General features: G+C 40.9%; 1 protein-coding gene across 2 annotated transcripts in view; it reads right to left on the bottom strand.

The window, feature by feature from the left end:
• Window positions 1-4505: 4505 nt before the first annotated feature.
• Btbd3 (BTB domain containing 3) overlaps window positions 4506-26345 on the bottom strand; it is a 30607-nt gene continuing 8767 nt past the window's right edge. The window contains exons 2-5 of one of the 2 annotated variants that reach the window (XM_016002236.3): window positions 12780-13080; window positions 12199-12289; window positions 11536-11654; window positions 4506-8525 (exon numbers count right to left, since the gene is read on the bottom strand). In XM_016002236.3, coding sequence (XP_015857722.1) covers window positions 7493-8525; window positions 11536-11654; window positions 12199-12289; window positions 12780-12922 — 1386 coding nt within the window. In that variant the 5' untranslated portion in view covers window positions 12923-13080 and the 3' untranslated portion in view covers window positions 4506-7492. Of the gene's footprint in view, window positions 8526-11535; window positions 11655-12198; window positions 12290-12779; window positions 16824-26345 lie in introns of those variants that run through there. The other variant, XM_006983674.4, reaches the window with a different exon arrangement.

Below are 26345 nucleotides of genomic sequence, written 5' to 3'. Positions count from 1 at the left end.
GCACTCCCAGGCAAGGCAGAGGTGATTGCCAACAACTGTGGGGCCAGGCCAGAAGCACCAGTACTACTGGAACACCAGTGCTTACTTAAATAAATGGAACCCACCATTCAAACATTCCCCGTCAGATTCACATCACTCACAGTAAAGGTCAAACGTACTGCCAACAACGGGAACAATTTCAATGCTACAACTAGTTTTAATCACAAAGTATTTGCAGGCATTCAATCCTAAATCACCTAAGACCACCGTATAATAAGAAGTTACTTTAACATTGAAATTAATAAAACAAAATTTCCTAAAACATTCAAAATGGACTTCTGATGGGAAAATGTCTGAAGAATCCTGCATTGCACCCTCCTACAGCTTTTACAGTCATGAAAAACCCTAGCAGAGTAGGCATCTGATGTGCCAGAAACATCCACACCATAATAAATCATTTCTGTATCTCATTATCATGATAAAATTAAAGCTCTTATTAGAAATCTAATTAAAGTAGGAGAATTCCTCAACAATACAGGCCTTTGTAGCTTTACAATCTAGATGGCTATTGAGTGTGAGGATTTAAAAGAACAGCACCAGGGCCTTTTCCAACTGTCTACATTGACAACTTGCAAAAAGAATGTGTAAATTGAAGGTGCATATGCATAGGTGAGGAACGTTTATGGTTTACTTTGTGACTCTCCATCTCTGGGTTCACTGAGCACTTTTAGGTGCATTTTCTGTTCACCAAGCACCGTCACAGGTGCTTTGGAATATTAATTGTCCTCACCTACCTCTTCTAGGAAGGCATTTCACCATTTTCCTGGAGAGATGGGAGTTCAGAGGTAGAGCAACTTGCTTCAGGTCACATGCAGATTGAGCCAAGGTTTAAAAGTAGATGGCAGTCCAGCTCCAAGCTGATAGCCACTACACCATGTCTACATTTTATTTTAGCTTATTTTTTAAATAATGTAAGGGGAGAATCTTGAAGGGTTTCTGTAACACAACTACTTAATCCAGGTAAAACTCAGGAATAAACAGTAAGGCAAGAGGTTTTACCATTTTTGGTAAGTCCTTTTATAATGGGATATTCCAAAACTCAACCATACCCTGGGAATCTCTTCTCTACACTTCTAAAATCTGCATCCTCTTAACCATTTCCTAGCTGCTTTAGTCTTCATGTACATTATTCTCCCAACGTTCTCCTGGCCTCCAGCCTGATTCAGTCTATCATGCCCAGAGTTCCATGCCTAAAATACAAATTTGTCTTGTCTGTTTTGAAATCTCTGCCTTATTTTGTGTCTAAAATGCAGATAAATGGCTGATACATGGAAGACTTGCTTCCTGCTCCTGCTAAGTCAGTGTCTTATTCCAAACCCAGCACACAGGATGTGGCTTCATTCTACATGGACCCTTTACTGTGGCCACATTGGGATGTCTCAATGTATGATCTTCTTCAGGGCTCCATACTATAATTCGCCCATTTATGCCTGCAATTATTTCCTCTTCCATCTTGAAGCTGATCTACGTGTTGCTAATGATCTGCCAGAAGCTCCAGTCTTCCTCTCCAATCTCTCACAAAGCCTCTCCTCTACTCTTTCTGGGTCAGTGGTACTTCGTGTGATCTGCAAACAGCAGGAATGACATCACAAGGAAGCCTATCACTCAGGCTCCATTTAAGACCTACCTCAGAACTTCTGGGGAATGGGGCTGAGTCACCTATGATTCTTCTGTACCTAACATTAAAGCATCCTTGACCTTGACCACATTCTCCCATGACTAGAGAATACATCTTCCTTGCCTGCCTCCCTGCACCTCTGAATGCTTGTGATGAAGCAAAGCACCAATAAAAGATCAATGAATGAATGAGCAGTGGGTTAATCCTCTGAATGACTCATTAAACAAACCTTCTGGGTCATGTTGGAGCTAGAAAGACATAGATCTCCAGTCCACTACTTTCTACATGCAGCGGGAGGGACTTGGTCCTGCCTCCACTACATGTACCAGGCTCTGTTGACTCCCCATGTGAGGCCTTACCTTTATTTTAGAGGAGATAATGGGAGGGGGGGGGGGTTGGGAGTGGAGAGATGAGGGAAGAGAGGGGGATCTGTGATTGGCATGTAAAATGAATAAAAAATTTCTTAAAAAAGAAATGAAAATTTTCTTTAAGAGTAAAGATCGATGACAACTTTCATTTTTGGATTAGTTAAGGGTTCATGCAGCTTCAAAACTATAGAGACGCTGAAGTAATTTAAAGTTTACAATTTGGGAAGCACTAAAATGAGAATTCCCTAAGATGCACAGAACATCTCAAAAGAACATTTTCATGCATTCTACAGTATAACAGAAGGTGGTACTCTCTACTTCAAGCTTTGAAATATTACTCATGTTCTTTTAAATAGTCATTACCATTCTTCTGATAGGGAAGAAAATGCAAATTGTATAGCCCTAGTGAAGACTGCTACATACCAAAACATCTCAGATTATTCTAGTTTCACACAAAATGTCATGTTAAAATTAACAAGGTCACTCATATGACTTATTTTTATTAGCTTTTTTTTGCATAATCTCACTCTTCTACAATAACAAATGAAATAATGGGCATAAAAGAAACAGTCTATTAAATATAAAACTGCTCCCAAAGTAATAAAAACCAAAGTATGTCCTTATTTGAGCAACTTTTTGTACTGCTATGGCCTTAGTAAAGAAAGACTGCCTGCCTCACACAAACCTTTAACATACAACTACTCTGCTTGTCACCAGCAGTTTAAAGAGGTGTGTAATGAGTAACTAACTGTCCTACAGATGGACCTAAAATGCAGATGTGGCACAGCTGTTGGACTTATCTTGAGGTTAGGGGCTTTACAGACATGAAGAGTATAAAACAGTATCTGCTAGCAAACATGCTTTCCACTGGACATTTCAGTAGATGAGCAACTAAACGGTAACCACAAGGACAGAGCCTGCAGAATGGAAACCACCTCTACTACCCTAGAAAGGGTTAGAGAAGACAACCGAGGAGAAAAGGTTGACATGAACAAACTGTGGCCAAATGTTCCTCAGAAGGCAGACAATGGCAGCCAGGGTTGAATGCTCTTCATTGTGACATCCTCAGTGTCATCTATCCATTTTTATAAAAATTTCATTTCACCTGAGAATGTCAAATTCTCAACTGGGAAACTTTCCACCCAACAATGTTATGGATATGGATATAAATGCATAAATTCTATTTTGAAAGAAAATTCTCCAGAAGTGGTTTTATTGGAATATATGTTCTAAAAAGTAGAGGGTAAAGTTTAGAACAAGAAAAACAACTGGTTAGTAAGAGGAAGGCACTTACTGTGGACAAAATGTTGGAACGTATCACCTGGAAATTCTACTGAAGCTTCTCCAAGACTCAACACATCAACACATACTTTTAGCTCATTTACTTCTTTGGTCCCCCTACATTTTATCCCAGTTAGTTTCTACTTTCCACTTTTCTCTCAAGTTTTGGTCCAGTCTTCCCCAGGCAAGCCAGTCAACCAGAAAGGTATAATTTCAGTGACATGTTAATCTTTGGTCCCAACAATGGAGTTGGATCATTCCCAACTGTCTTGGGATAATGAAAACAAACATTCGGATTAACTTTAAATAGAAGCCAAGAAGATATACAAGCTGAGACTTCAGTGGATTAAAGATCTTTGCAATTCAGGTTGTAACTGTGGGTAAGCTGATGAGGACAGGGGTAGGAGATTCCAGTTCTCAAGCTTAGGAGTAATTCTAAAAATCCTTTGAGCAAGTAAACAGTAGAGTCTGAACCTGGATAGGTGAAGTGGCTAAAGACATATAAAGCATCCACAATGAAGTCTAGTAGAGAAGTATTAAAGAGGTGCAGAGAAAAATTATGTATGTATGCATAACTATATATACCTAATTATAAATGAGCACATGAGCATGCCATGTGCAATATGTACGTGACACAGAGAGAGACACCTGATTGCTATCCAAAAGACCAAGAAGTAGTAACACTGGGAACCAAATGGGAAATGAACTGATTATATAACAACTACACTAAAATTCTGCCAAATAAGAATTTTAGTGTAGTTGTTATACTGGCAGTTTATTTTATTTTTGGGTCCAATTAAGACCTTGGGAAACAGCAATACAGGTCCCATTAGAAGCCAGATGCTGTTCAGTACAACATCCACTTAGTACAGGGAGATCCAGACATTTAAGCAACTATGGCAACTATGGCTTGGAATGCCAGCCAACCACAAATTCCATAACAGGAATATAAATGCATCCATTCACTCACTCTCATTAAGTGAACAGTCAGGCTTTGAACAATGCAAATGATTAACATATTCATTGTTCTCTTAGGCTTTTACCTCAAATTTCACCTTCTTTAGGAATCAAAGATACTGAATACTCCACAAATAAATGCCCCTGTGAAATCATCATTCTAAAACGCAGTGACACCAAAAGTGACAGAATTAACTTGTTACTATTTCAAGGGAGCAACAAAAATGCTAAGAAAGCAAATCTATGAACCAGTTTTATTTTATTTGCATTTAACATGATTACACATTCATGTGTCTAACAAGATCTGCACTGTTACATTAAAAATACAGTACAATAACATTCAACATGAGGTACTTCATATTTATATATTTTCCTTCATAAATAATGCTGTAAGCTGCTAAAGTCAAGCACACTGATGCATAGTTGCCCACAGTGTACTGAATTAGCTGAGCTTATTTAAACACCTTTAAAAAAAAGAACAGTTCAGTGCAATAATTATGTAGAAATGAGACCATTTACTTAAATACTATCTTACGATAAGATTAAGAATGTTGCATTAGAACTGCTAGCCTAGTTACCCTTATCCCCAGTATGAACAATGATGAAGATTGCCAGGTATGCTGGGAAAAGCATCTACAGCGTTTTCTGCTTACTAAAGTTGTGTTTATACACTAGAGCTGGCAGCCCTGTCAGAACAATGGTTTCTATTCTTACAAACTACAAAGTTCAAAACTACCAAAGGAAACCAAAGCAAGCACATTATCTTTTGTTTTGCTGAAAATGCAGATAGAATAGGTTCAGAACATAAAATTTCTTATTTTAGGTACAGCTTTCCAATCTTACCCACAGTTCTTGGCCAAGTGGGTGTATCATTTTTTTTAAATATAGTAATAATTAATATAAAGTTATGTTATCCCATCCTCAGTGAACTGCACTTGCCTAGCCACACAGAGGGCAGCTAAGTCACAATAAGAATGAGTAGGGGGTGGATGCTGCCCCTTTAAGGCTATCACACCCACCCTGACTATCTGACAGGACTCAATCAGTGCTAAACAGAATTCCTTCTCCTCTGGCTTAACAGTAAGTGCCTTCTAGTCAAGCTTACCAATTTGTATGGTAGCTATGAGTTACTGAAATGTTTAACCATAATTTTAAAACAAAAGTCTTTGTAGAAGTAATTTTAATTGACAATGTACCTTTATTTTATGTATGCTTTGCCAAAACTACAACCTGTCATCTTCTTTATTAAGAAGCAATTGAGAGATTATTTTTAAAGTTGTCCTAGGAATATTCATCTAGTCACCAATAAGAGCTTTTGGTCACCTATGTTAACAGATGTAAGTAATGGCAAAATGATTAAAACATTTCCCATAATCCAGTGCTCTCCTCCACCAGGGATGCTGGCCAAAGGCCACAAGCCCATATCTGTAGGGGGAAAAGTGGCCCAGAAGCACAGTGAGTGGAAGCAGTCACTCACTGGGCCTTGCTGGCACCAGCAGGGGGGTGGGAGGCCTTTCTGACACACCCACCAGTAGCCAGGCAGGGAGGAGGCAGTTCCTGAGTTGGCAAGCACTCTCTCATGCGCATATTGCGCACACAGACACACACACCCCAGGACTAGCCCCTGCTCCAGGGAAGCCAACTTTGGCTTACAGAGCAGGAGAAGGAGGCGGCCAGGGACCACACTCTGGGTGGCGGGGAGCCATCTCAGGATCACACTGGGCAGAAAAGCTGCCCAGAAACACATGGATATTTCAGTTTCAAGTGACCACACTGGACACTACCAGGGTCACAGGCACTAAGCCAACACGAGCCATCATGGAAGGAGAAGTTGTCTGTGAGCTTTTCCCTCTTTGCTTATGCTACCATGGACAAATGAGAGCTGCATGTGATGCTGATGAGGTGAATACTCGGTATAACCCAGTGTCACTCCGAACCATTTTTCAAAAACCCTGCAGGCATATATTGGCACTTTAAGATGGCCAGAGGCCAGGTTCTAGCAGTCCAGAAACTTGTTCATAATCAACAAATAAGATCGTCTATGGTCAAAGATCAGATAAAGAATGTTTCAATTAAAAAAAAAAAGCATAAAAAGTACATTATCACATTGACAAGTAGTGCTACCATTACTCCATACCTCCACTGCTTGGTCCTCTTCTAACAGGGGACGGGGACGGGGACGGGGACGGGGGTGGGGGGGAGTACTCAAGTCCTGTGCAGTAAGACTTAAGAACAAGCCGAGAGGAGGAGGAGCAGGAGGAGAGAGAGAGAGAGAGAGAGAGAGAGAGAGAGAGAGAGAGAGAGAGAGAGAGAGAGAGATTGAGATTTGGGGGGGGGTGGTGTCCAAAACTATGAGCAAGAGTGGCTTTTCCAAACTGTATGCTTCTCACTGATAAACTGAACGATTCATTGTATAGGGCATTTTCAGGCTTCCCTTTTATCTGTTGTAGTATAAATTAGCAGGTTTGCAACTTTTTTTTTTATTGACAATAAAATTTTCTAACTTCACCAATTCTGAAAGAAGTATCTGCACTCTGGTATCTTGTCTTCTAAACTGAAAGAATGTAAGTCTGCTTTGTAGCAGAAGTCGTGGCCTAAACAAACATCCAGTTCCTTACACCACAGTGTGAATTGTTTAGTAGGAAACACAGATATGAACTTAAGATACAAAGAATATAAAAACAAGGCCCAGAAGCAACAAATGTAAAATAAGAGAGTCAAACATGATGACTGGCCTACTGGTTACTTTCTAAGTTTACTTTTTACAAAGCAAATATTCTTTCAAAATTGTACACTGAGGTTCACCTGTTTTTTGTTTTTATTTATTTTGAGAGGAAAGGAGGGGTTCCGTTTAAAAATAACTTGATATTACTTTAGGATACATACTTCCATTCATCAAAAGAAATTCAAGTCGATTCAAAATCTTCTTCAGAGGTACAAAAGTGGGAGGTTGGTGGGCACTTGGAAAAGCACATGATCTCCCTAGGCATACAGACGCAACTCTAAAACCACAAAGCCTGAGTAAGAACTTGGCTCTTCTAAGCATATAGTTAAAAGCGGAATGTTGCATTTTAGCCTGTACATAATTAAAAGGTTCAAAGACATTAGAAACTGCCTACTGCTTCATTCATTACAAATTACCTGTGCTGACCACATATCTGGAGACGAGCTAAGCGTCAGGCAAGGATGGCCCATGTGGGTGCCTCATGATGCGTAAGCAAAGGAAGGTTCAGGCATAGAATATGAGTTCTGGGATCTGCCCTCCCTGTACCCCAGTGCCATTGGTGCTATCTGAGGAGCACTGAAACTGGACAGTCACCTTGCCACACTGAACTTCGGTCATGCCTTCCTGTCCAAAGTAGCTGAGTTCATTGCCATCCAGCACCACACTGGCTGTATAGAAGGTGTCTGGCTCAATCTGCACCGGATATTCAAACCACACAGGGAAGGTATTGCTGGATCCGTCTGAAAAGTACTTGCTCAAGTTCTGGCCCAGGACAACGCCCTGCCGTTTGAGTTCAATCTTGGCACTGTACTCTGCAGAGCCACAGCTGGAGCCGTACAGCCCAAAGCCTGCGATGAACACCCTCTTATCAACCGCAAACTGGATGCTGTCACAGCGACCCCGATAGCGCCACTGGTTGCTCCGATAGGCACATGACTGGAACCGGTGACAGCGCTGGGGGACTAGGCCCTTTCGGGCTTTACTCACAAACTGCAGTTCTGGTTTTTTGGACGCAGTGTACCAGAGGAAGATGTCATTAGTCTCGTTGAGAGTTAATACCCCAGACTGCGCAGCACCATTTGCAAAGTCATCCAGGGCCATGGTGGGGATGCGGATCAAGTACAGGGCCTTTCCTAGGACCTTGCGCTTATTTTCAATGCTCAAGGCCAGATCCTGCCGCTGGCATTCTACTTCAGCCCAGTTCAGGGCTGCCTCAAAAACCACTATTTCTTTGGCATTCAGCGTTTCCCTGCGTAGGATACTTTCGAGCGTCTGGAAGTCGATGTCGCAGAACCCCTCGGACTTGAGTGCTAGCTCGGCTTGAGCATCAATCACCTCCCAGCAACGCTGTGTGAGGTCCGGCTCCTCAAACAGGCAGCTCTGAGACAGGAGCACACAGGCGTTCTTGGCGCTCAGGCTGGTCTCCAGGAAATTGACACAGGCTCTGGCAAGGTGAGGAACTATGTACTTTTTGGCAGCATAGAGCGTGGCCAGCACTGTGTCTGCAGCCAAGTCAATTTCATCACAATAGATGTATCTGAAAGAAAGCATCCAACATGTAAGCGGATTTCCACAAAATGAGCATGTGCAGCAAGGAAGGAAGCCACTGCCTTCAAGCCTGTCCAAGAATATAATTTCATGTGACAGTTACTACAAACATGTTAGAAAAAACATCTGAAATATATTCATGAGGTGCTAATATTTCAGCTCAGCAGTAAGCTTATATAATTAAAGGGATTAACTGTGTTATCATTCATCCTCTATCCAATACATCTTCAGTCCATTTTCAACAAAACAGGACATACTGCAATTATCTAAACGATGACTGTATGTCAGACATAAGATTATGAAAACACAGCAAAATTCTATTGTACTCTATTAAGTTAAAGCACTGACATTCCCAATCCCACAGTTTAAAACAGTAATTATGATATATTCATGTGTGTGCACGTGTGTGTATTTGTGCACGTGTGTGTATTTGTGCACCTGAATACTTCTGGAGACCACAAGAGGGCACTAGATCCCCTGAAACTGGAGTCACAGGCAGTGGCGAGCTATCCCATAGGGGTCTAGAACCTAAACCCTGGTCCCCTGCAAGAGCAGTGCTCCTAACCTCCGCGCTCCCTCTTGAGCCCCACCAATGTTTAAAGTGCAGCATACCGCTTTATTCCAGTTGGTTTCTGCACATTCAACTGCCTTTGACAGTAAGGTCAAAAATTACATTTTAGTGATCCTGGACTTTTTTTTTTAATGTAAAATAAAACCTGATATTAAGTATTTCTGAAGTGGTTCCAAGTTCAGTAAATCATCAAATTCAAACTTCAACACTACCTTTTTAGTGAACTTCAAAAATCTTTTGAGTTCTAAATTTCTAAACTTGTATGTGTCCCCCACATATTCCTCCTACTTTCAGAACTGAAGAGTACATTATTTTCACATGTATCTATTAAAAGACAAAGCAAAGAGCTTAAACGCACATTGATTCTGAGCTTCTGTGAGCTGTACCTATCTTAAGAGATGAAGTATTTCATGATGTTTACAGGATGGTGGCAATTTCTCCAAACAGTATGGAAAGGTGGAAGCCACCTGCTATTTTATATTACAGGACAAAAGAATAGCCAATGAGAACTCTACTAGTGAACAGCACTGAGAAAATTCATCCTTTCAACTTTTCCAGCTAAAGCACAGAGTACTTTATCTGATTTTTTTATAGTTATTTTATTCCTTGTTTGTAAAACATACCTAAGTTAAGAAATCCAGAATAGCTTTTGCAAGAAAAAGATGTAAACACACATGCAAGCCAAAGTTTCCGCAGTCACACAGAGAAGGGCCTTCTGCTTCCAGGAAACTCTTCTCTAATAGGCTAAGCCGGTTACACTGGCAAGACCACTCAACAGCACAGCTGCAGTACAGCTGCACTTTGCCCAGAGGCTAGGACTAGGGAAGCATCCAGAACATGGGCTGGACTTGTAGCCTCACCCTGGAACTCCTGGGAGCTAACACTCCTTTTCTCAATGGACAGCTACTCACCCAGGATGCAGGAGGAGGAAACCTCAGTCCCTGCCTCAACTACAGCACAGCAGCAAGGCCAATGAACCTCACCGCAGTCTATTCTTACCACTCCACCTGATTCCATGGATCATTTTAGAAAACTGTACTAGCACGCTCTAGGCAATACAACTATAAGGGAAGACACTTGGCAAATGATAAATCAAATGACTTGGGAAGGATGTAACTTTCTGCCATTCTTGCTCATGTTCCTGACTGTGCACGTGTCTAGGATACAACACTCTTACTTGACTTCAGTGAGGCCAAAATGTTAACTAGGGTGGCATTCCACTCGACAACAGATGGCACTGTCACATACATAGAGCTGGCTTCACATGCAGTGATGAAAGGCAAGGATTCGAGCCCGTGAAAGGTTTCTGGTTGATTGTACTAATGGATTCCACAGGTTCAAAAGTGATGAAGCAGTTAATGTTATATGGTACTTCACATGCTCACTTGCCTTTAATCCCCCTGCTTCCCACTGGGAAAGTTCTAGTTCAATCAGATTTCAAAGCTATAACAGGAACAAGGAATTAAACACTTACAAACTTTAGAACTGACTATCACTTGTTTTTCAGTAAGCAGTAAATAATAATTGTTTTAACAATTTGTGAGAATATTGTCAAACTGGTTGACCCGCTGGGCAGTTTTTCCTCAAAAGTTTTTTTTTTTTTTTTTTTTTTTTTTAATTTATTTCAGTGAACTTAAATCCCTAGACCAGCAGATAACCTTGAACCCCCAGGTTAGTGTTGAAAATACAGTTTCAGAAAAACCTTCTAAATACAGCTTACGGTAACTGGGCTTAACCATGTGGCAGACTATCCCATTGTCTAGCATCAGACATTGGTACCTGATTAACATGCAACAGAGTCTGCAAAGGACCTATAAGATATGAAACTTTTTACATAACTATGTAACTAGCCTCTCTAATCCATTTACACTTCTATATTACTAATTGAAGAGTGCTTACTTAAATCTATAGGAAACTACCATTCAAAAAATCTCTTCAACACCATAAGCACGTCCAATTTTGTAGGTGAAATGTATGTGGGCAAAGAGCAGATAAGCTCCACTTCTGGGACACGGGTCTTCCCAGTGCTGCTAACTAAACAAGGTACCTAATTTCTACAATTGTGAAGTGAAGGGGCATTTCTCTGAAGCCTTCTTAACACACGCTGCTTTCAGGAGAACATGCCTATTAAATAACACCTATACAAGGAAGCTATTTTTCTTCTGAAATGTCGCTAAAGAGCAGCTCACCACATAAGCTATTTGCCCCTAGGCTCTAGGCTAAGACAGGGCTCTAAATGCCTGCAACATTCCATACGACTTCCAAGGAAAGATAAAGAGTAATTTCCTCCAAAACCATTTGCAAGGCAAGCAGCACCCTCTCTCTTTAGAATCTTTCCTCTTACACAGAACTTACATCTGACTTTGAAGCCAGCAGAGCACAAACAGAGCACAAGCGAACTCTTTCCAATCACACAAACAATGCTTACTTCAGCATGGCGAGGAAAGCAGCAGGTTCGACGTCTGGTATTCGGATTTCATCTTTGTCCTCAGCAAGTTCTCCATAAAACATTGCATGGAACACTGAGCTCCCAACAGCTAAGACGTACTGTGGAGAAAGGGAAATCTCATTTCACGCACTAAACTGAAAGCATTTTCAGCAAGTCGATCCCGAAAAACAACTAGCAAATCAGGGGTAGGGGAATGTAAAGTACCTAATCTGCTTCTTTGAAACAGCCAGGGTACAGTGTATCCTGACAGGGGAGCTAAGATTGTCACATAAGACATGATCTCTATCAATATCACTAAGCTTTAACATTAATGCACACCCCCCACTGTCATATAAGTAAACCAAAGCTTATTTATCTGATTTCTATAAGAACAGTAAACAGTAGACTTTCCAAACCTGTTACAATGCTTTCTATCACTGGGGAGTGAAGAGGGCATGTTTCTGTGTGATATATACAAGCGTGTAGAAGGAAACAAAGACAAAATTAAGTGTGGCCAAAGCCCTTGGAAAGGGTCTGCTTTCTCTGTAATCCGGTGAAACACGCACTGCCTGCCATCGGCAAGCTGCCCACACCAAGCTCCGGGCTGAGAGGGTCCCTCTATATAAATCTCAAGACTAAACCGGTAATGCAGCTGTTGCTTACTTTGTGTCCTGGCAACCGCTGAGTCCCACCTGGTGGCCCAACCACAAAATGGACATCTGCCATCAAGTCATTATTGAACATCACCGCATTTCTACAAACAGAGGCAATTCATTAATTCACAGCAGCCTGTATTCTTACCACCCCCTTCCCCAACATGCAAAACTTAAAAGAAGCTATTCAAGCTAGCTAAGCAACAACAGCTCAGTGACTTCACAGCGCAAGAGCAAATAAAGGGTCCAAGAACACAACTGTCTTAATTCACTGCAGAACACGGGAAATAGTGAAGTTTTAAAAGTTAGCCAAACTTTCATGTGGCTTAGGACAAATGAAGGGTTTCTCTTCTGTGCTCCACAGACACAACCCTGCCGCTTAAAAGTTACAGCTTGCAAAAATATTTTTTTATCTAAGAGGAAAACAGCTGGACTGTTTTGGAAAAGATACAAGGTGGCTTTCCATTACCAGTAAAGCTTCTGGGAAAAGAGGAAACAGAGATTCGTGTTCACATGCATTAAAGGTCATGCATAAAGAAACTTCAGCACTGACTGACAAACTTTGAAAGTAAATACTGGCCGGGGACTCACCTTTCTCTGATGGTGGGATAAAGACCCTGCCAGTTGGGGGCCGGGATGAGGTTGTTGTTACAGAGATTGTGCTGGTGGTGCTGCTGGACAGTGGTGCTGCTGGAGCTGGCTGGTTTCTTGCGGGGGAATATATCAGCAGCCATCTTTTTCTTCTTTTTAGTCTTCAAGGTAATTATTTCATAACAAACTGGGGGCAACTTACTGCCGCCGCCGCCACCGCCGCTGCTGCCGCCGCCGCCGCCGCTGCCGTTGCTGCTGTTTGCTTTCTTTGAACCTTTCTTGGACCTGTTCTTTACTGTCTCTGGAAGCATCAAGAAGAAGGTGAGACATTTCATGTTCTTTTCCTTATCATCTACCATGAGTACAGGATGTCTCTCTTTAGAGCTAGATATCCCAAATTTGCTCGAACATCTAGGCAGAGAGGCTAGCCAGGGCTAGGATGTTAACAGAAACCGACACGCTGGTATTTTGCTGCTTTTCTCAGCCAGGCAAGGTGACCTTTTCACTATGTTGAAGAGGAACTGGCTTTAAGTTTTATCCAGGACCGGATCTGTTAAATACATTCCCATCATGATTCCTGTTTTTCTTATTTGCTCATAAAAACAGCCGTTTTCCGGATCACCTGAAAAGGCTATGCTGAGCAAAGGAGGCAGGCAGAGTGCTGTGGCGCTTGCTTTCTGAATTAGGTTAGCAAGATTTGCCGAGCCCAGCGAGTCTGTTCAGCCGGCGAAGTTGTGTGGTGAATGGATCGGCGAGAGGAGAGTAGGTATTACAGCCCTGCAGACGGAGTCAGACAGCCAGCGCTCCGAGCCAATAGCTGAAGCCACCAATCAGGATTGGACCAAGCCAAACAGTGACACCTATTGTAGCATGCACAGCTCTGATATTAAAGGAACAGCAGTCACATTCTCTTTTCTACTGTATATTTAAGTAAGACAAACAGCAAATGAAATACATTTGCAAACAGGAAGGGAGGGATTTATTTTTCTTTAGTTCGGGAGTATTTTCATTTCAGCCCAAACAAGCAAAACCCATTAACAAAGAATGGGAACACATATGTCTAATCTCTCTTTCTGGCAAAAATCTTTCTCCTAGCAGCATTTACTTGCAACTATTTTGAACAGGATCCTCTGGTGCCTAAAGCCAACGGGAATCAATGTACTAAAACCAAATCAAACACATTTAAGTATAGTTTTGCAGGCACGGGGAGGTCTTTTTCCAGACTTTCTGAATGTTTTACTAAGGCCATGCGTTTAGCTTACTTTCCAATGTTTTCTAGCTCTGCCATGATCTTGGACAGGAGTCCCAGGTCACAAAACACTGTTAATTACAACGAGCTTATACCAACACACTTAGCTGAACTGAAGCATAGGACAAATTCTAGATACGAAAACAGCATTCAAATGAGACATATCTGGTAATCAGTCAGACACTGTAATTCACTAAAAGTATGTCAGAGGGGGCCCTGTTCAGATCTCAAAATCCACTCCACTCTTACGACTAAAGTTAATCTTGTCGTACAAATTTTAAATAAAATAATCCACAAACTCTAACACAGTACCAGTAATAGGGCCATTTAAAACGATCCAAGTCTGCTATTACCTAGTTAAAAGGCAAAAGGGCTCTCTGCTTCAGACGGGAAGAAGACTTCCCCGGCAGCTCCTAGTAATCAGCATCTACTGGAGCTGCTGCTGCACACGCCTGCTTCTTTGTAAAGAGGGACTAGTGAGTAGAGTGACTGCAGGATTACTCTCATCTACTCAAAGCACAGAGGCTATTTGCTGCCCCTCCATGAAGGATGCTTCGGGGCCATGGTCCTGCGTGCACAGTGACTCCTGGGCAAGGTGAGGGCTCAGCAAAGGAGAACTAGTTGCTGCCATAACTGATAGTATAACACACACTAGCATCCTCATCACTAAGTCAATCCAAAGACCATCCTTGGCGTTGTCATTATTATTAAAACGCATTTGCAAATCCAGAGCAGGCACAGTATGTAGGAGACGGATAAGGTTACCTATCCCCATTCCAGGTGGAGCCTGAGAGATGCTTATTTATCACAACTATTGTATTATCAGGGCTAAAACACCATGCGTCAGTACCTTATTTCAGCTGTACTTTAAGTATAATTTAGAGATATAACAACCTGTTGAAAAGTATCTAGAAGGGCTGGGGAGAAAAGCACCTGCCATGTATGGACACCGAGTTTGGATCCGCAGTACACGTACACACCCCCCCCCACACACACACACACACGGGGGGGGGGGGGGGGGGCAAAGCTATGCACAATAGCATACACCTGTATCACTAGCTCTAGCAGTGGGGTGAGGGGGTTTAGTGAGGCCTCACCAGCCAGCTAGCCTAGCCAATTGGTGAGCTACAGTTAAATGCACAAACTCAAAAAATAAGGCAGAGAGCGATAGGAGACATGCTGTGTCAACCTCTGGCCTACACAAACACACACACACACACAAACATACACATAATATACACCACACACATATCATCACACAAACATACACCACACACAAACACTCACACCCACTACACCCACACACACACCACACCACACAAACACTCCATATATCATACTCACTCATCACAACACACACACACACAAACACCCTTACCCATCATACACCATACAACAGACACACAAAACATCCCACACATTATACACATTTGCAACACACATACCACAAAACATACAAACAATACACATACCAATACCCATAACCACCACACATACACCACACCACAGACACAGAAATATCTCATACCATACATACTCACCACACAATATACATACACACGCACTCACAGACACACTCACACACTCACAGGGCACTAAGAAAAAGGCACTAGGCAAACAAGTAGCTCTTGCGTGAGTAGGTTGAAACAAGAGGGTCTCTCTACTGCAGCTCCTGACTTCTCATTCACGTCTGCCTAGAAAGCCCGTCTGAAGGGCAGGCCCTTCTGAAGAGCATAAAGCCCAAACATACTTCTAACAAACCCAGTTTCTGGCTTCTCAGGTCAGAACTAATCAATTAAAATGGAAAGAGAAACCAGCCGCTTTGAGACAATCATTATTAGTTGTCAACTGAAAAAGAGAAAAGAGACGAAACAAAAGAACAACATGGGAGGCTTTGTGGTCATTATTCATTGTACATACAGCTAGCTGAACATCCATCCCAAAGACAGCCTCCAAAACCACGGCTTTGACCTCAAGATGAGGAAAAGTGCATGCAATCCGCAGTTTGAGAGAGGAGAGTATGTAACGTTTTAGAAAATACTCTTTTTGAAATTAAAGATCCCAGGTATTTGGAAAATCAAGCTTTGTAGAAAAGCTTGAAAAATTCAAGCTAAATGAAGGAGGACTGAGTGGAGACTCGGACTCGCTAGGACAGCGCTTGCTGCAGAAGGCCATTCTGTCACTCAGGCACAGAGGCCGCTTGCTCAAGTGGCTGTTAAAAGGCAGACAATGGGAAAGGCACACACAGCTGCCTTTCCTGATCTAGTGACAAGGCAGGCCAAACCCTGCTGCTAAACCTGAAGTCCCTGGGCCAGCAGCAGGCGCAGGGAGCCTTTAGGGAATGCAGAATCTCAACTGGATCAAACCAGAATTTGAACAAGGACTTTCCCACAGGGTGTATGGCATTGAAGCTTGAGAAAAACCTCCTTCCCCAAAGATCCAGGTTCAACATCCACCAGCACATGTTCTCTTCAATTCAATTGAATGAGCAAACAACTCAAGATAATTTAATTTAGTTTGGATCAAGAATTTAACCTCTTATATCTTGTTCTGAAATTCTGTCCTGATTAATGGTGTGATTCTAGGATCCAGGTGAGCAGCCAAGCAAATCAAAATCCTAAGATGTGTGGTTCTCTGGGAAAGCAGCTCTAGTCCAGATTTTCAGAAGTCACCAGCAAGGATTCAAAAATACCAAGCAGATGAACCAGCCAAACCTTAACCAATCAACTCCACAATCTGTCTAAGAAAGCTAGATGAGCACACTGTCAACATCAATAACCAAGTATCAGTTCCCTTTCGGTTAAGTCACTCAACTAAGTGGTGGGAGTGGGTGGGTGGGGCTCTGAAATCAAGTCAGTCTTTAAGGAACTCAGTTTTCTCAGCACAACAGTGAGGTTGTTTGGAGGGCATTTCTCCAAATGACGCTTAATTCAGTTAAAATCACATTTTATAGTCTGACTTTGAACAGAGCACACATATCCGAAGAGTGTAAGCGTAAAGCTCAAGCTGATGTTTTCTATTTATTTTGATGTTGCTCTTGATACAGTCAATTGTACTGATGACTAGCTTAAGAAACAAATGATTATTTTGTAAGGCACCAAAAGTTTAATATCCAATGTTCTTTTCTATCAAGAACTTCGACTAGGGACTACCAGATGAAAAGGTAAGACCCCCTCTTACTTACAGAGTGCACATGAAATCCCTCAAATTGTATGCACAATTGGCAGTGTGCAATGATGTTTCTGGAAAGAGTAGCAATAATTTTCATCTGTCTCTCTGAGTAATACATTATCCAGAACACAGTAAAGCAATGGTTCTCAACCTTCCTAATGCTACTACTCTTTAATATAGTTCCTCATGTTGTGTTGACCCCCAATCATAACTTTTTTTCGTTGCTACTTTATAATAGTAATTTTGCTACTGTTAGGAATTGTAATGTAAACATCTGTGTTTTCTGATGGTCTTAGGTGAGTGACCTCTGTGAAAGGGTCATTTGACCCCCAAAAGGGGTCTTGCTACACAGGTTGAAAAATGCTAGAGTAAATATGGAAAACAAACAAACCTGGTATTAATTTAAGTAATTAATGTATTTATTCTGTTTTTGTTTCTACTTTACTACATTAAATACAATACCCCCCCCCCTTATTTAAATATAAACAGAATCTCATCTACTCACTCTCCAATCTAGACAGAGCACCTACTATTTGGGAAGATCATCTAAAACCTCCTCCCAACTAGCATTTTCTCACTTGCTCCTTGACTTCCTCAACTTCAGAGCTTTTTGAAGGAGGTAACTGGGCCAAGAAGGCCTTCAACCTTTAAAGACAGCATTCCCAAAACACACCGTGCAGAGCCTGCGGTGTACTAGGTGCTGGGCACCCAACTGGGAGGAGCAGGAACCATGGTCCAAAAGCTAGCTAGTAACAGCGGGTTTCTATTGATTTTATAATTGTCAGAAAGATGCATCACAACGTATACAGGCAGTGTGAGGAAGGAAATCCTGCAAGTCTGAAAAACAGCAGCCTCATTGCAAGGCTACTTGTCAGAAGCGTGAGGGGTTTATGAAGAAAAGTCCACAGTAAAACAGTAGGGTGACACATGAACTGGGAGGCAGGTCTGCTTCTCAGTTCTATTCATCCCACTCAATCTAGTGTATCATTCACAACAATCACACCACCCATAATCCTCTATTTATATTTCTAATCTACTATAAAAAAAATATATGTGCAGAGTTCACAAAGACAAAAGCCATGAACATACATGGTCCACACCCTTGCGGAGGCATTTCAGGAAAGAATGCTCAGAGGACAGGATCTAGAAAGTGCTCTGATGGGAAGGAACAGCCATTGAGAGGTTGTTGCAATCCAGGAGGCTCTCCAAGTAAATCTGAAGTCAGAAAACCAGCTATTCCTGGTTAACATGGAGTTCTGTGGCTACAACAATGCTGGCAACTCTTGTTTAGCTTGTTCTAACTCTAGTCTCCTTGTCTGGACTTGTATATGGCTTACTACAAGACACCTAAAAACCATGGCAGCAAGGTAGACTGAAAAAGTCACTTCTAACCCAAGTCACAGAACATAACAGGAAAACAGTTCAACCTGATGAGTTGTGATACAATGCTGTTTGGGTTTTGCTTATTTTTCCTTTCAGCAACAAGCAAATGTTATGCTTGTGACCTGGGAGGTAGAGAGATAGGTGACAAAATGCTGGCAGTCCCTAAAGACAGCAGCAGCTGCTGGAAAACACGCTATATGCTTTCTAAATTTGGAGATAAATGAAGAGGCGAACAGCACAGCATGTATAGTGAAAAAGGTAAGAGCCAGTAACAAGGGACTTCAAGGTTGGTTTCTTAGCATCTGAGAGCCTCATTTTCCTCATCTGCCAAACAGAATAATTACATACAGCTCAGCCCTCTCACGTTTACTGTGAAGTCAAAATTATATGTTTGTGAGAGCACTGTGATAAATGTTGAAAATGGTCTACAAAGGTAAGCTCGCACTCTGAGTAGCAATTGGACTCAAGCAGAAAACATCATTTATGATGAACTCAACCAAAACACAATGGCAATGGCACTCTGCCTTCCATCCTTGCACCATCCTCCAGCAGCATAGCTGCTGACACTGCACCTCTCCAGGCATGCTCTGCCCCCATCCGTGGACCACACAAGTCCCAAGTTACTTTGCAGCTTGCTGATTCTTCAAGTCTCTGAACCATGCAGCTCAAACAGAGCCACAGCAATGTCAGAATCCTGCACTGTTATTGCCAAATCTGCACCTGAAGCCAACACTGCAGGTCACATGTCTGTCGGACTTCAAACATTCAGGAGGCAAGTGCTGGCTAGTGCCCTACTGTATCTACAAAAAGCCTGAAGCTGCAAGAAGCCATCTAGCCACCTGACAATGCCCACACTAACCAACTCAAACTGGACTCCCTCAATGAGCCACTTTGAACACCAGCACCAAGGGTGATGATACCTAACACAAGCCTTTGCACAAAGCATGCCTTAGTTGTCTAGAAGGGTGAGGCACACATATGGTCAGTTTACTAAGTCAACTCATTTACCAGAAAGAACTCCAGATAACCTTGAAATCTGAAGGGGAGCATCCAAGTTAGAATCAATTCTCAGAAAACAGAAACAATTCGTTTAAAAATCCTATACAGCATTTAACATACCCGATAATTACAGCCCTGAAACATACTATATCGCAGTCCACCCCTTCTTTAGAATACTAAACAACTCATTTAAATCTGAAATTACTTAGTCATACATGAAGTGAAATAATCTTGAAAACTAGTATTTAAGATGCATTATATGATGACTCTATAGACAGCTATTTAAAGGAATATCATCATTCATTATTTTGTCAAGGTTAAGATATTTCGATAGAAAGGTAATCTATCACCAAGCTTTACATACCCTAAATGATCTTATATAGATAATTTCCTCTCTAGATTTCTAGAATTAAAAAAAAAAAAAAAAACAACTTATTGAGAAATGGCTTAGTAGCTAAGAGCACTTAGTACTCTTGAAGAGAACTAGATTTGATTCCCAGGACACACTTTAGAGTGGTTCCAAGGGATCTGATACCCCTTTCTGGCATCTACAGGCACCTATAAAGACATGTGCATATATATATATATATATATATAGATAGATAGATAGATAGATAGATAGATATAGATATAGATATAGATATAGATATAGATATAGATAGATATAGGTATATAGATATATATAGATATAGACTGATATGCACATAGTAAAAAGTTTATATATGGCAGAAATTATTTACTTACTATAGTTTCCTTTTTGCTTATTTATTACAATAAAATTATTTGTAAATATATGTGCAATGTTTTGTTAAATTTTTCCACAAACATATATATACTTTAATCTAGATTCTAATGATTATAAGATAGCATCTAATGATTATAACCACTAGGTCTTTTTTCTTAGACTAGATCAAATAATAACATATCTTGTAACTCATGGTACCCTGAAGTCAGTGAAATAACATAACATTTATACAACTCAACAGAAAGAAAGTAATCTTTTCTCTAGGTTGCTTAACTATGCCCTTAAACAGACAGGATAAGGGCTTAGAATTCTGGCTGACCTGCATTAGAATAATTGCGCTTTCATCATGCAGGCATTTGATAAAGTATATAATCACAACTCTCAATTGAGACTGCTACTATGACAACCACTGATATAGTGGAAAACGTAGATGGAATCCTGAAGTGAGAACTTCCATCGCCAAGAATGGTAAAGCATCCTTGCATGTAAGAAGTTAGTAGAAACCAATGACTCACTGGGTAGTAACTGCTAGAGATACTTATCAATTGAAGATTAACAGCTGTATAAAGTAAAAACTGGGGGTGAAATGAGTCCTTAAAAGATGCTGTATATATTCAGATAGACTCTGTATTAACAAGTTAATTTAAAAGTGAGAAACATTATAATGACCATACACTCCTCCCCCATATGACTCTTACTACGTACTTGAAAACAATTTATCCAAAGAAATTCCAGGGCCTGAGATCTCTTTGAAACTCTCTGATCCAATAGGAAACTCTAACTCTACTGGGAATGGTCACAATGGAAAAATTCCACACAACCATTGCTGTGGCCTTTTCCGGGTCACCTGTTTGCTTTAGATGACAGAGAAGGAAAATAATGTGTTTTGGTCAATTAAAAAAAAAAAAACCCAAGCAACTATATCACAAAGATGGTTGTTTACTTTGGCTGATTTCTTCTCCACCCTGTATTAGGAGGAGAATCACCAAGAACATCACAACCAGATCCGATCGTGACTGAAGCCCACGTCACTCACAACCTAAACAAAGAACCTCTGACTGCATTGGGAAAGTCACCCTGCTCCAATGAGCACATGGGATGGTAACAAGGAATCCAGATGATTCCTGAACCACTGGATATTTATTTTGTGCTAGTCTTGATTAATAGTGGGATTCCAAATCTGTCATAGACAAATTTCACTTTTAGTGAAAAACTCCTAAAAACAAGAGAATCCTAAAAACAAAGCTATCCGAATGTGTGCTGTTCCACTACTCACTTAAAGCACAGAAATAAGGGGCATTCTAACCCTTCAATTTACCCTCTCTTGTCACTCAAATACACCTGATCAATAAAAATTATCTTAAACTTTACAGTATTTGAAGCAATGCCAGGAAGACCTTTTAAATTTTATTTTTTAGCAAACCACATAGAAAGGACTGGTCAAAATTCTGTGTTTGGATCACCATTGTACACACATCCACATGGTGTCAATTAACTAGTACTTACTGATGTTTCTCCCTTCATTTTTACAATATATACGATCAGAATAAAATATCATTTCTGGTAAATGATAATGATACAAAACAGAGAGGTCAGTTACTCAGGGAAGTCTAGGAATCATGACTAGAAAACAACAGTAACAGAGATGAAAAAGCACCTCCACAGCCTTTGCTTTTTTTCTTTCCTGTTATTGTTTTTTTTTTTTTTTGGGGGGGGGGGTGTTTTTGTTTTTAAATGAACAGGGTCTTGCTCTACAGTTCTGGTTGGCCTCAAATTCAGAGCAATCCTCTTGCCTCAGTCTTCTGTGTAGTAGGATCTGAGGCTTGTAACCTGAGCATGGTTCTACCATACCTTCGCTGAAATACACATGTTCAAATGAAATAAAGAAGATATATGTATGCATTACCAAAAGAAGCCTATGATGGGGATACTGTAGTAACCAACTTCCAGCAAAAGTTCAAAGTAAAATCTCTTCTAAGTTCAAATTAAAAGTGGCTTACGATAGTTTTAATTACTTTTAAGATGTGTGTGTGTGTGTGTGTGTGTGTGTGTGTGTGTGTGTGTGTGTGTATGGCACACACCCCTGTATGTGTTTACGTGTACCACACACATGCAGGTACCCACAGACTGTAGAAGGTGGCATGGGATCTTCTGGAACTGAAGTCACAGCTAGTTCTAAGTTGCCATGTGGTTGCAGGGAGCTGCAAAAGCAATGACCTCACCTAACTGCTAAGGCATCCCCCCTGCTCTGACGGTTTTTTAATTACCTTTAAAATGTGCAATTCCTTAGGTGTGTTGTTAAAGGTATGTTATGAAGGGACAGTGTACTGTAAATGTTTGTGTAACCTTAATGACATCAACACCAAGAAACATTCAGAGACCCTGCATTTGCCATGGGAAATAAGGCGGCACTGGTAAAGCATCCCTTTGCGGCTCCCAACTCACTCGCTGTTGTAAACTGCTGAGGAGTTTCTTCTATACTTAACTCGATTTCATACATTAGAACAAGAAAATAAGGTATTTGGAACAAAAGTTCAATTCTAATAATATACTCAGTAAGTTTTGTTTTTTGTGATAAGGATACTATTTAAGTGGGTCAGTGCTTGTACTACACAGAACTAAAGATAAAATAATCTAATTGCTCTTAAAATATGTCTCACTTTAAAAGGTCAAGAACCTGTTCTTAAGTCTGGGTTTCCCCAATCTACATCACACAACCCTCAGGCAGAAGCATGTACCGTTGCCCTTAACTGCCACTAAAGTTAACGTACATCTTCAAAGAAGGCAACTCCTAATTTTTCTTATTAACATATGGAGAAACATTTTACTGTAGTTTACAGCTACATGGTCTCATAGGAGATCCATGTCAGTGTAGTGACAACTGGAATGAGACCAAAGCCAAGCTTAGGCTCTAAAGACAAAACAAAATTTCTATCTAAGTCAGCTAGCTCTCTTTGCTCAGGCAGGTGTAGGCACAACATGGAACTACTAAGGATTCACTATTTGCTTACACTAATATCCTCTGGTAAAATTTAAAAATAACACCAACAATGGAGACAAAAAGAGATGTTTATTAAATGGCAGGTGGCCAAATCTCAGCTTCACTGAGATGGTCTTCATAAAAAGATATAGTGAGAATGGACTCTCCTGCACACCAGGAGAACACAGCAAGCATCTACCCAGGCAAAGGAAACCATATCCTGCTTCTTGCAATCAGGAAAAAGCCGCATGACTTGCAGTGTGTTCTGGATCTCTATGACCCAACTCTGACTCACTCATTATAACTCCTTTGACTTGTTCTTTTCCTTCTTCACAGTACAAATGACTGCTGCATCCTGTCATCCTCATAGCACTATTTTTCTATGAACAGATCAGAGGCTTACCCCATCCTTCACCTTGCAGTCCAGAGGATATCTCAAGTCCAGGTCTCCTTAGTATTTCCCCTCCTGAGATTAGAGAATTCATTCTCTAGGGCTGCAGCTCACACCTCTATCTAGAGCTAAGAGGCCACACCTACACACCTGGCATTCTCTGGTTACATAAGAGCAAAGTTCATGCCTAACATGTCCAAGTCAATTAGCACTCTATATTAAATTGTGCAGTGCAACTGATCTTGTGGTAAAATGGCCTCAGACTTCGGTCTAAGTGTTTCCAACTGTCTGTGTTGATAGCTTAAACTAGGCACAGTGGCAAAGAACAGAGAACTATTAAATGTATCCCGAGGCTCTCCCAAACATGTCCAAGCACAAATGCAGCTTATAATACTACATTCAGCTTGTAGCTAATGCAACTGAAAATAATAAAGCTCAACCTAATGCAAGCCCCAACATGCGCTTAAAGTAAGACTTTGGTTCAATGGAAGCCCAACATTTAATGCACTGTAGACATTCACAGAGAAATGTGAGTTAACCAGGGGCAAGATCGTTTACTGGGACAAGCTGCTTTCAGTCAAACCCAATTCATGGTCGAGTATATTTATTTATAGTACCAGTAGAGAATTTTAGTGATTTAATGAACTGGAAAGGATGATAAATTCTGTGATTCACATGAAAGGAGGAAAGCAATCATATGAATAATCCAAAAAAATGATAATTAAAAAGACTTTTTGTGGCTCTGAAATGTGTTTCATCTGTATTTAACACTGAATGGATGAATTTCCACTACATTAGACACACCCAATCTTCAAACAAATCTTCAAACAAAGCAATAAAATAGTCCGTGTGAATAGGGCAGTCCAAAAACTGCGACCTCCGCAGCAAACAAGCACCCTCACAGTATCTCATCTCAGATGATCTCCTAACACAAGCTGAAAAGGACAGTGCTTCCATCTGGGTCTTGCTCTAAGCACGGGTGTCAAGCAGTAGGGGGTCTGAAAGGAAGAGAAGGCAGACGACGAGCATGTAGCTCAGCTACAGTCTACACATTCCCTCACAATACTGGGGTAATAGGAACTTTAGTATGGCAAAAAAAAAAGAAATGTAATGCTATTTCAATTTTCCAACAGAGAGTTCTCCTAACTATAAAAATACATTTCTGGGAGGTGATAGAAGGTAAATATATTCTAAATGCACCTGTTTTATTAAAAGTACAAAGTGTCTTAAAGACTTGTGGGCTGCACTGCTTAGGAAAGTGTCGGAAGTAGCCACCAGCAACAGAGTCCCAGAGCAACATCTGGCAGTAGTGATGCAGAACTGAAAGTCTCCACAGGAGAACTATCTGTCACAGAAAGAAAGGACAGGGAACTCCAAAGGAGAGAACTGGTCTACAGCCTGACTCTTTTCACTATCATGCAAAGCCTGTGGAAGGTCACCCCAGTGGACCCTAAAATGAAAATGGGTAGATATACTGAAGAAGGACATAGTAAATCACTTTATCTCCCCCATTCTCCCCAGCCACCAATAATGGGGTATTTGGGCAATTGGTGAACAGCCTGCATGAATGAAGATTAGCACAACTCTACATTCCTTAGCTATCATCAAAGTAACGTTTCATGGGGAAACACGAGAGAAGCCACGGTAAAAACGGTCCATGTAATAAATCCAACGCTCGAGTATACACCTTCTTAAAGCCTGCACAAGGCACTGCTGATGAAAGTGAACCAGAATGGTAACCTCGAGTGAAGCATTTGTGAAACTTGTGTAAGTCAAACCTACAGCATTTGCTAGCCACTGTCACTTGGGAATAAGCAAGGTGTGCTTATCAAGACTCTGGGAGATAATTTCTCAAAAGAAGTAAGCCTGGCATTGCAAAGGAAAAAAAAAACTGACAATATTTATTGTTGATGGTAAAATTCAAGCCTCTGGGCAAAAATCAGAATTTTGGAAACCACAATTATGGCACCAAGAGTCTGAAAACTTCCCAGCACTTAACACTATTACAATGAAAGCAGCTTATTATACAATTTCTTGAAAGTACATAATAAAAAGTGCCAACATCTAAAAGATTTACATGAGTCAGTGAATCAGTGTTTTCTAACAACAATGCACAGGTTAAAAAAGGGATATCTATCAACAAAACCGTACACTGATAAAAGATTCATCCGAAGTACAAGAAAATCTAATAACTTAGTATGACAGAGGTATAAAAGTTCACCAACACTTTTTGGAACTCTACATGGCAATTAAAAAAAAAAAATGACCCTTTCACATAGTCAGGTAGAGCCAGCCTGAGCCACTTGCTAATGGGAGCTCAGGCTGACGCAAGCTGCAGGGGGATTTTCATGACACCGTAAAAGAAAAGAGCTAAAAACTTCTGGGATACAAGAACGGATCCCACAGAAACACTTACTGAATGGTAAGTAGCAAATTAACTGGAACTTCTATTCAAGTAAAGGAGCTATAAACATTTATTAATTATCTGTGGATGTCATCTGGAAGAACTGTGAGGGTGCCTTGCTGGCCACGTTCAGAACAGTCCACTTTCCAACACACTCTCCAGCTTCAGGCACTCAGGGGTCTTACAGGCCTAAGCTACCAGAGAGGGTGAGTGAAAGAGGAGGCACTGTGCACAATTCCCAGTC

The sequence above is a fragment of the Peromyscus maniculatus genome, chromosome 4, assembly GCF_049852395.1.
Source record: "Peromyscus maniculatus bairdii isolate BWxNUB_F1_BW_parent chromosome 4, HU_Pman_BW_mat_3.1, whole genome shotgun sequence".
Lineage (NCBI taxonomy): Eukaryota > Metazoa > Chordata > Mammalia > Rodentia > Cricetidae > Peromyscus > Peromyscus maniculatus.
Note: the sequence above shows the minus strand (reverse complement) of the source record. Positions and strands in the feature narration are given on the sequence as shown.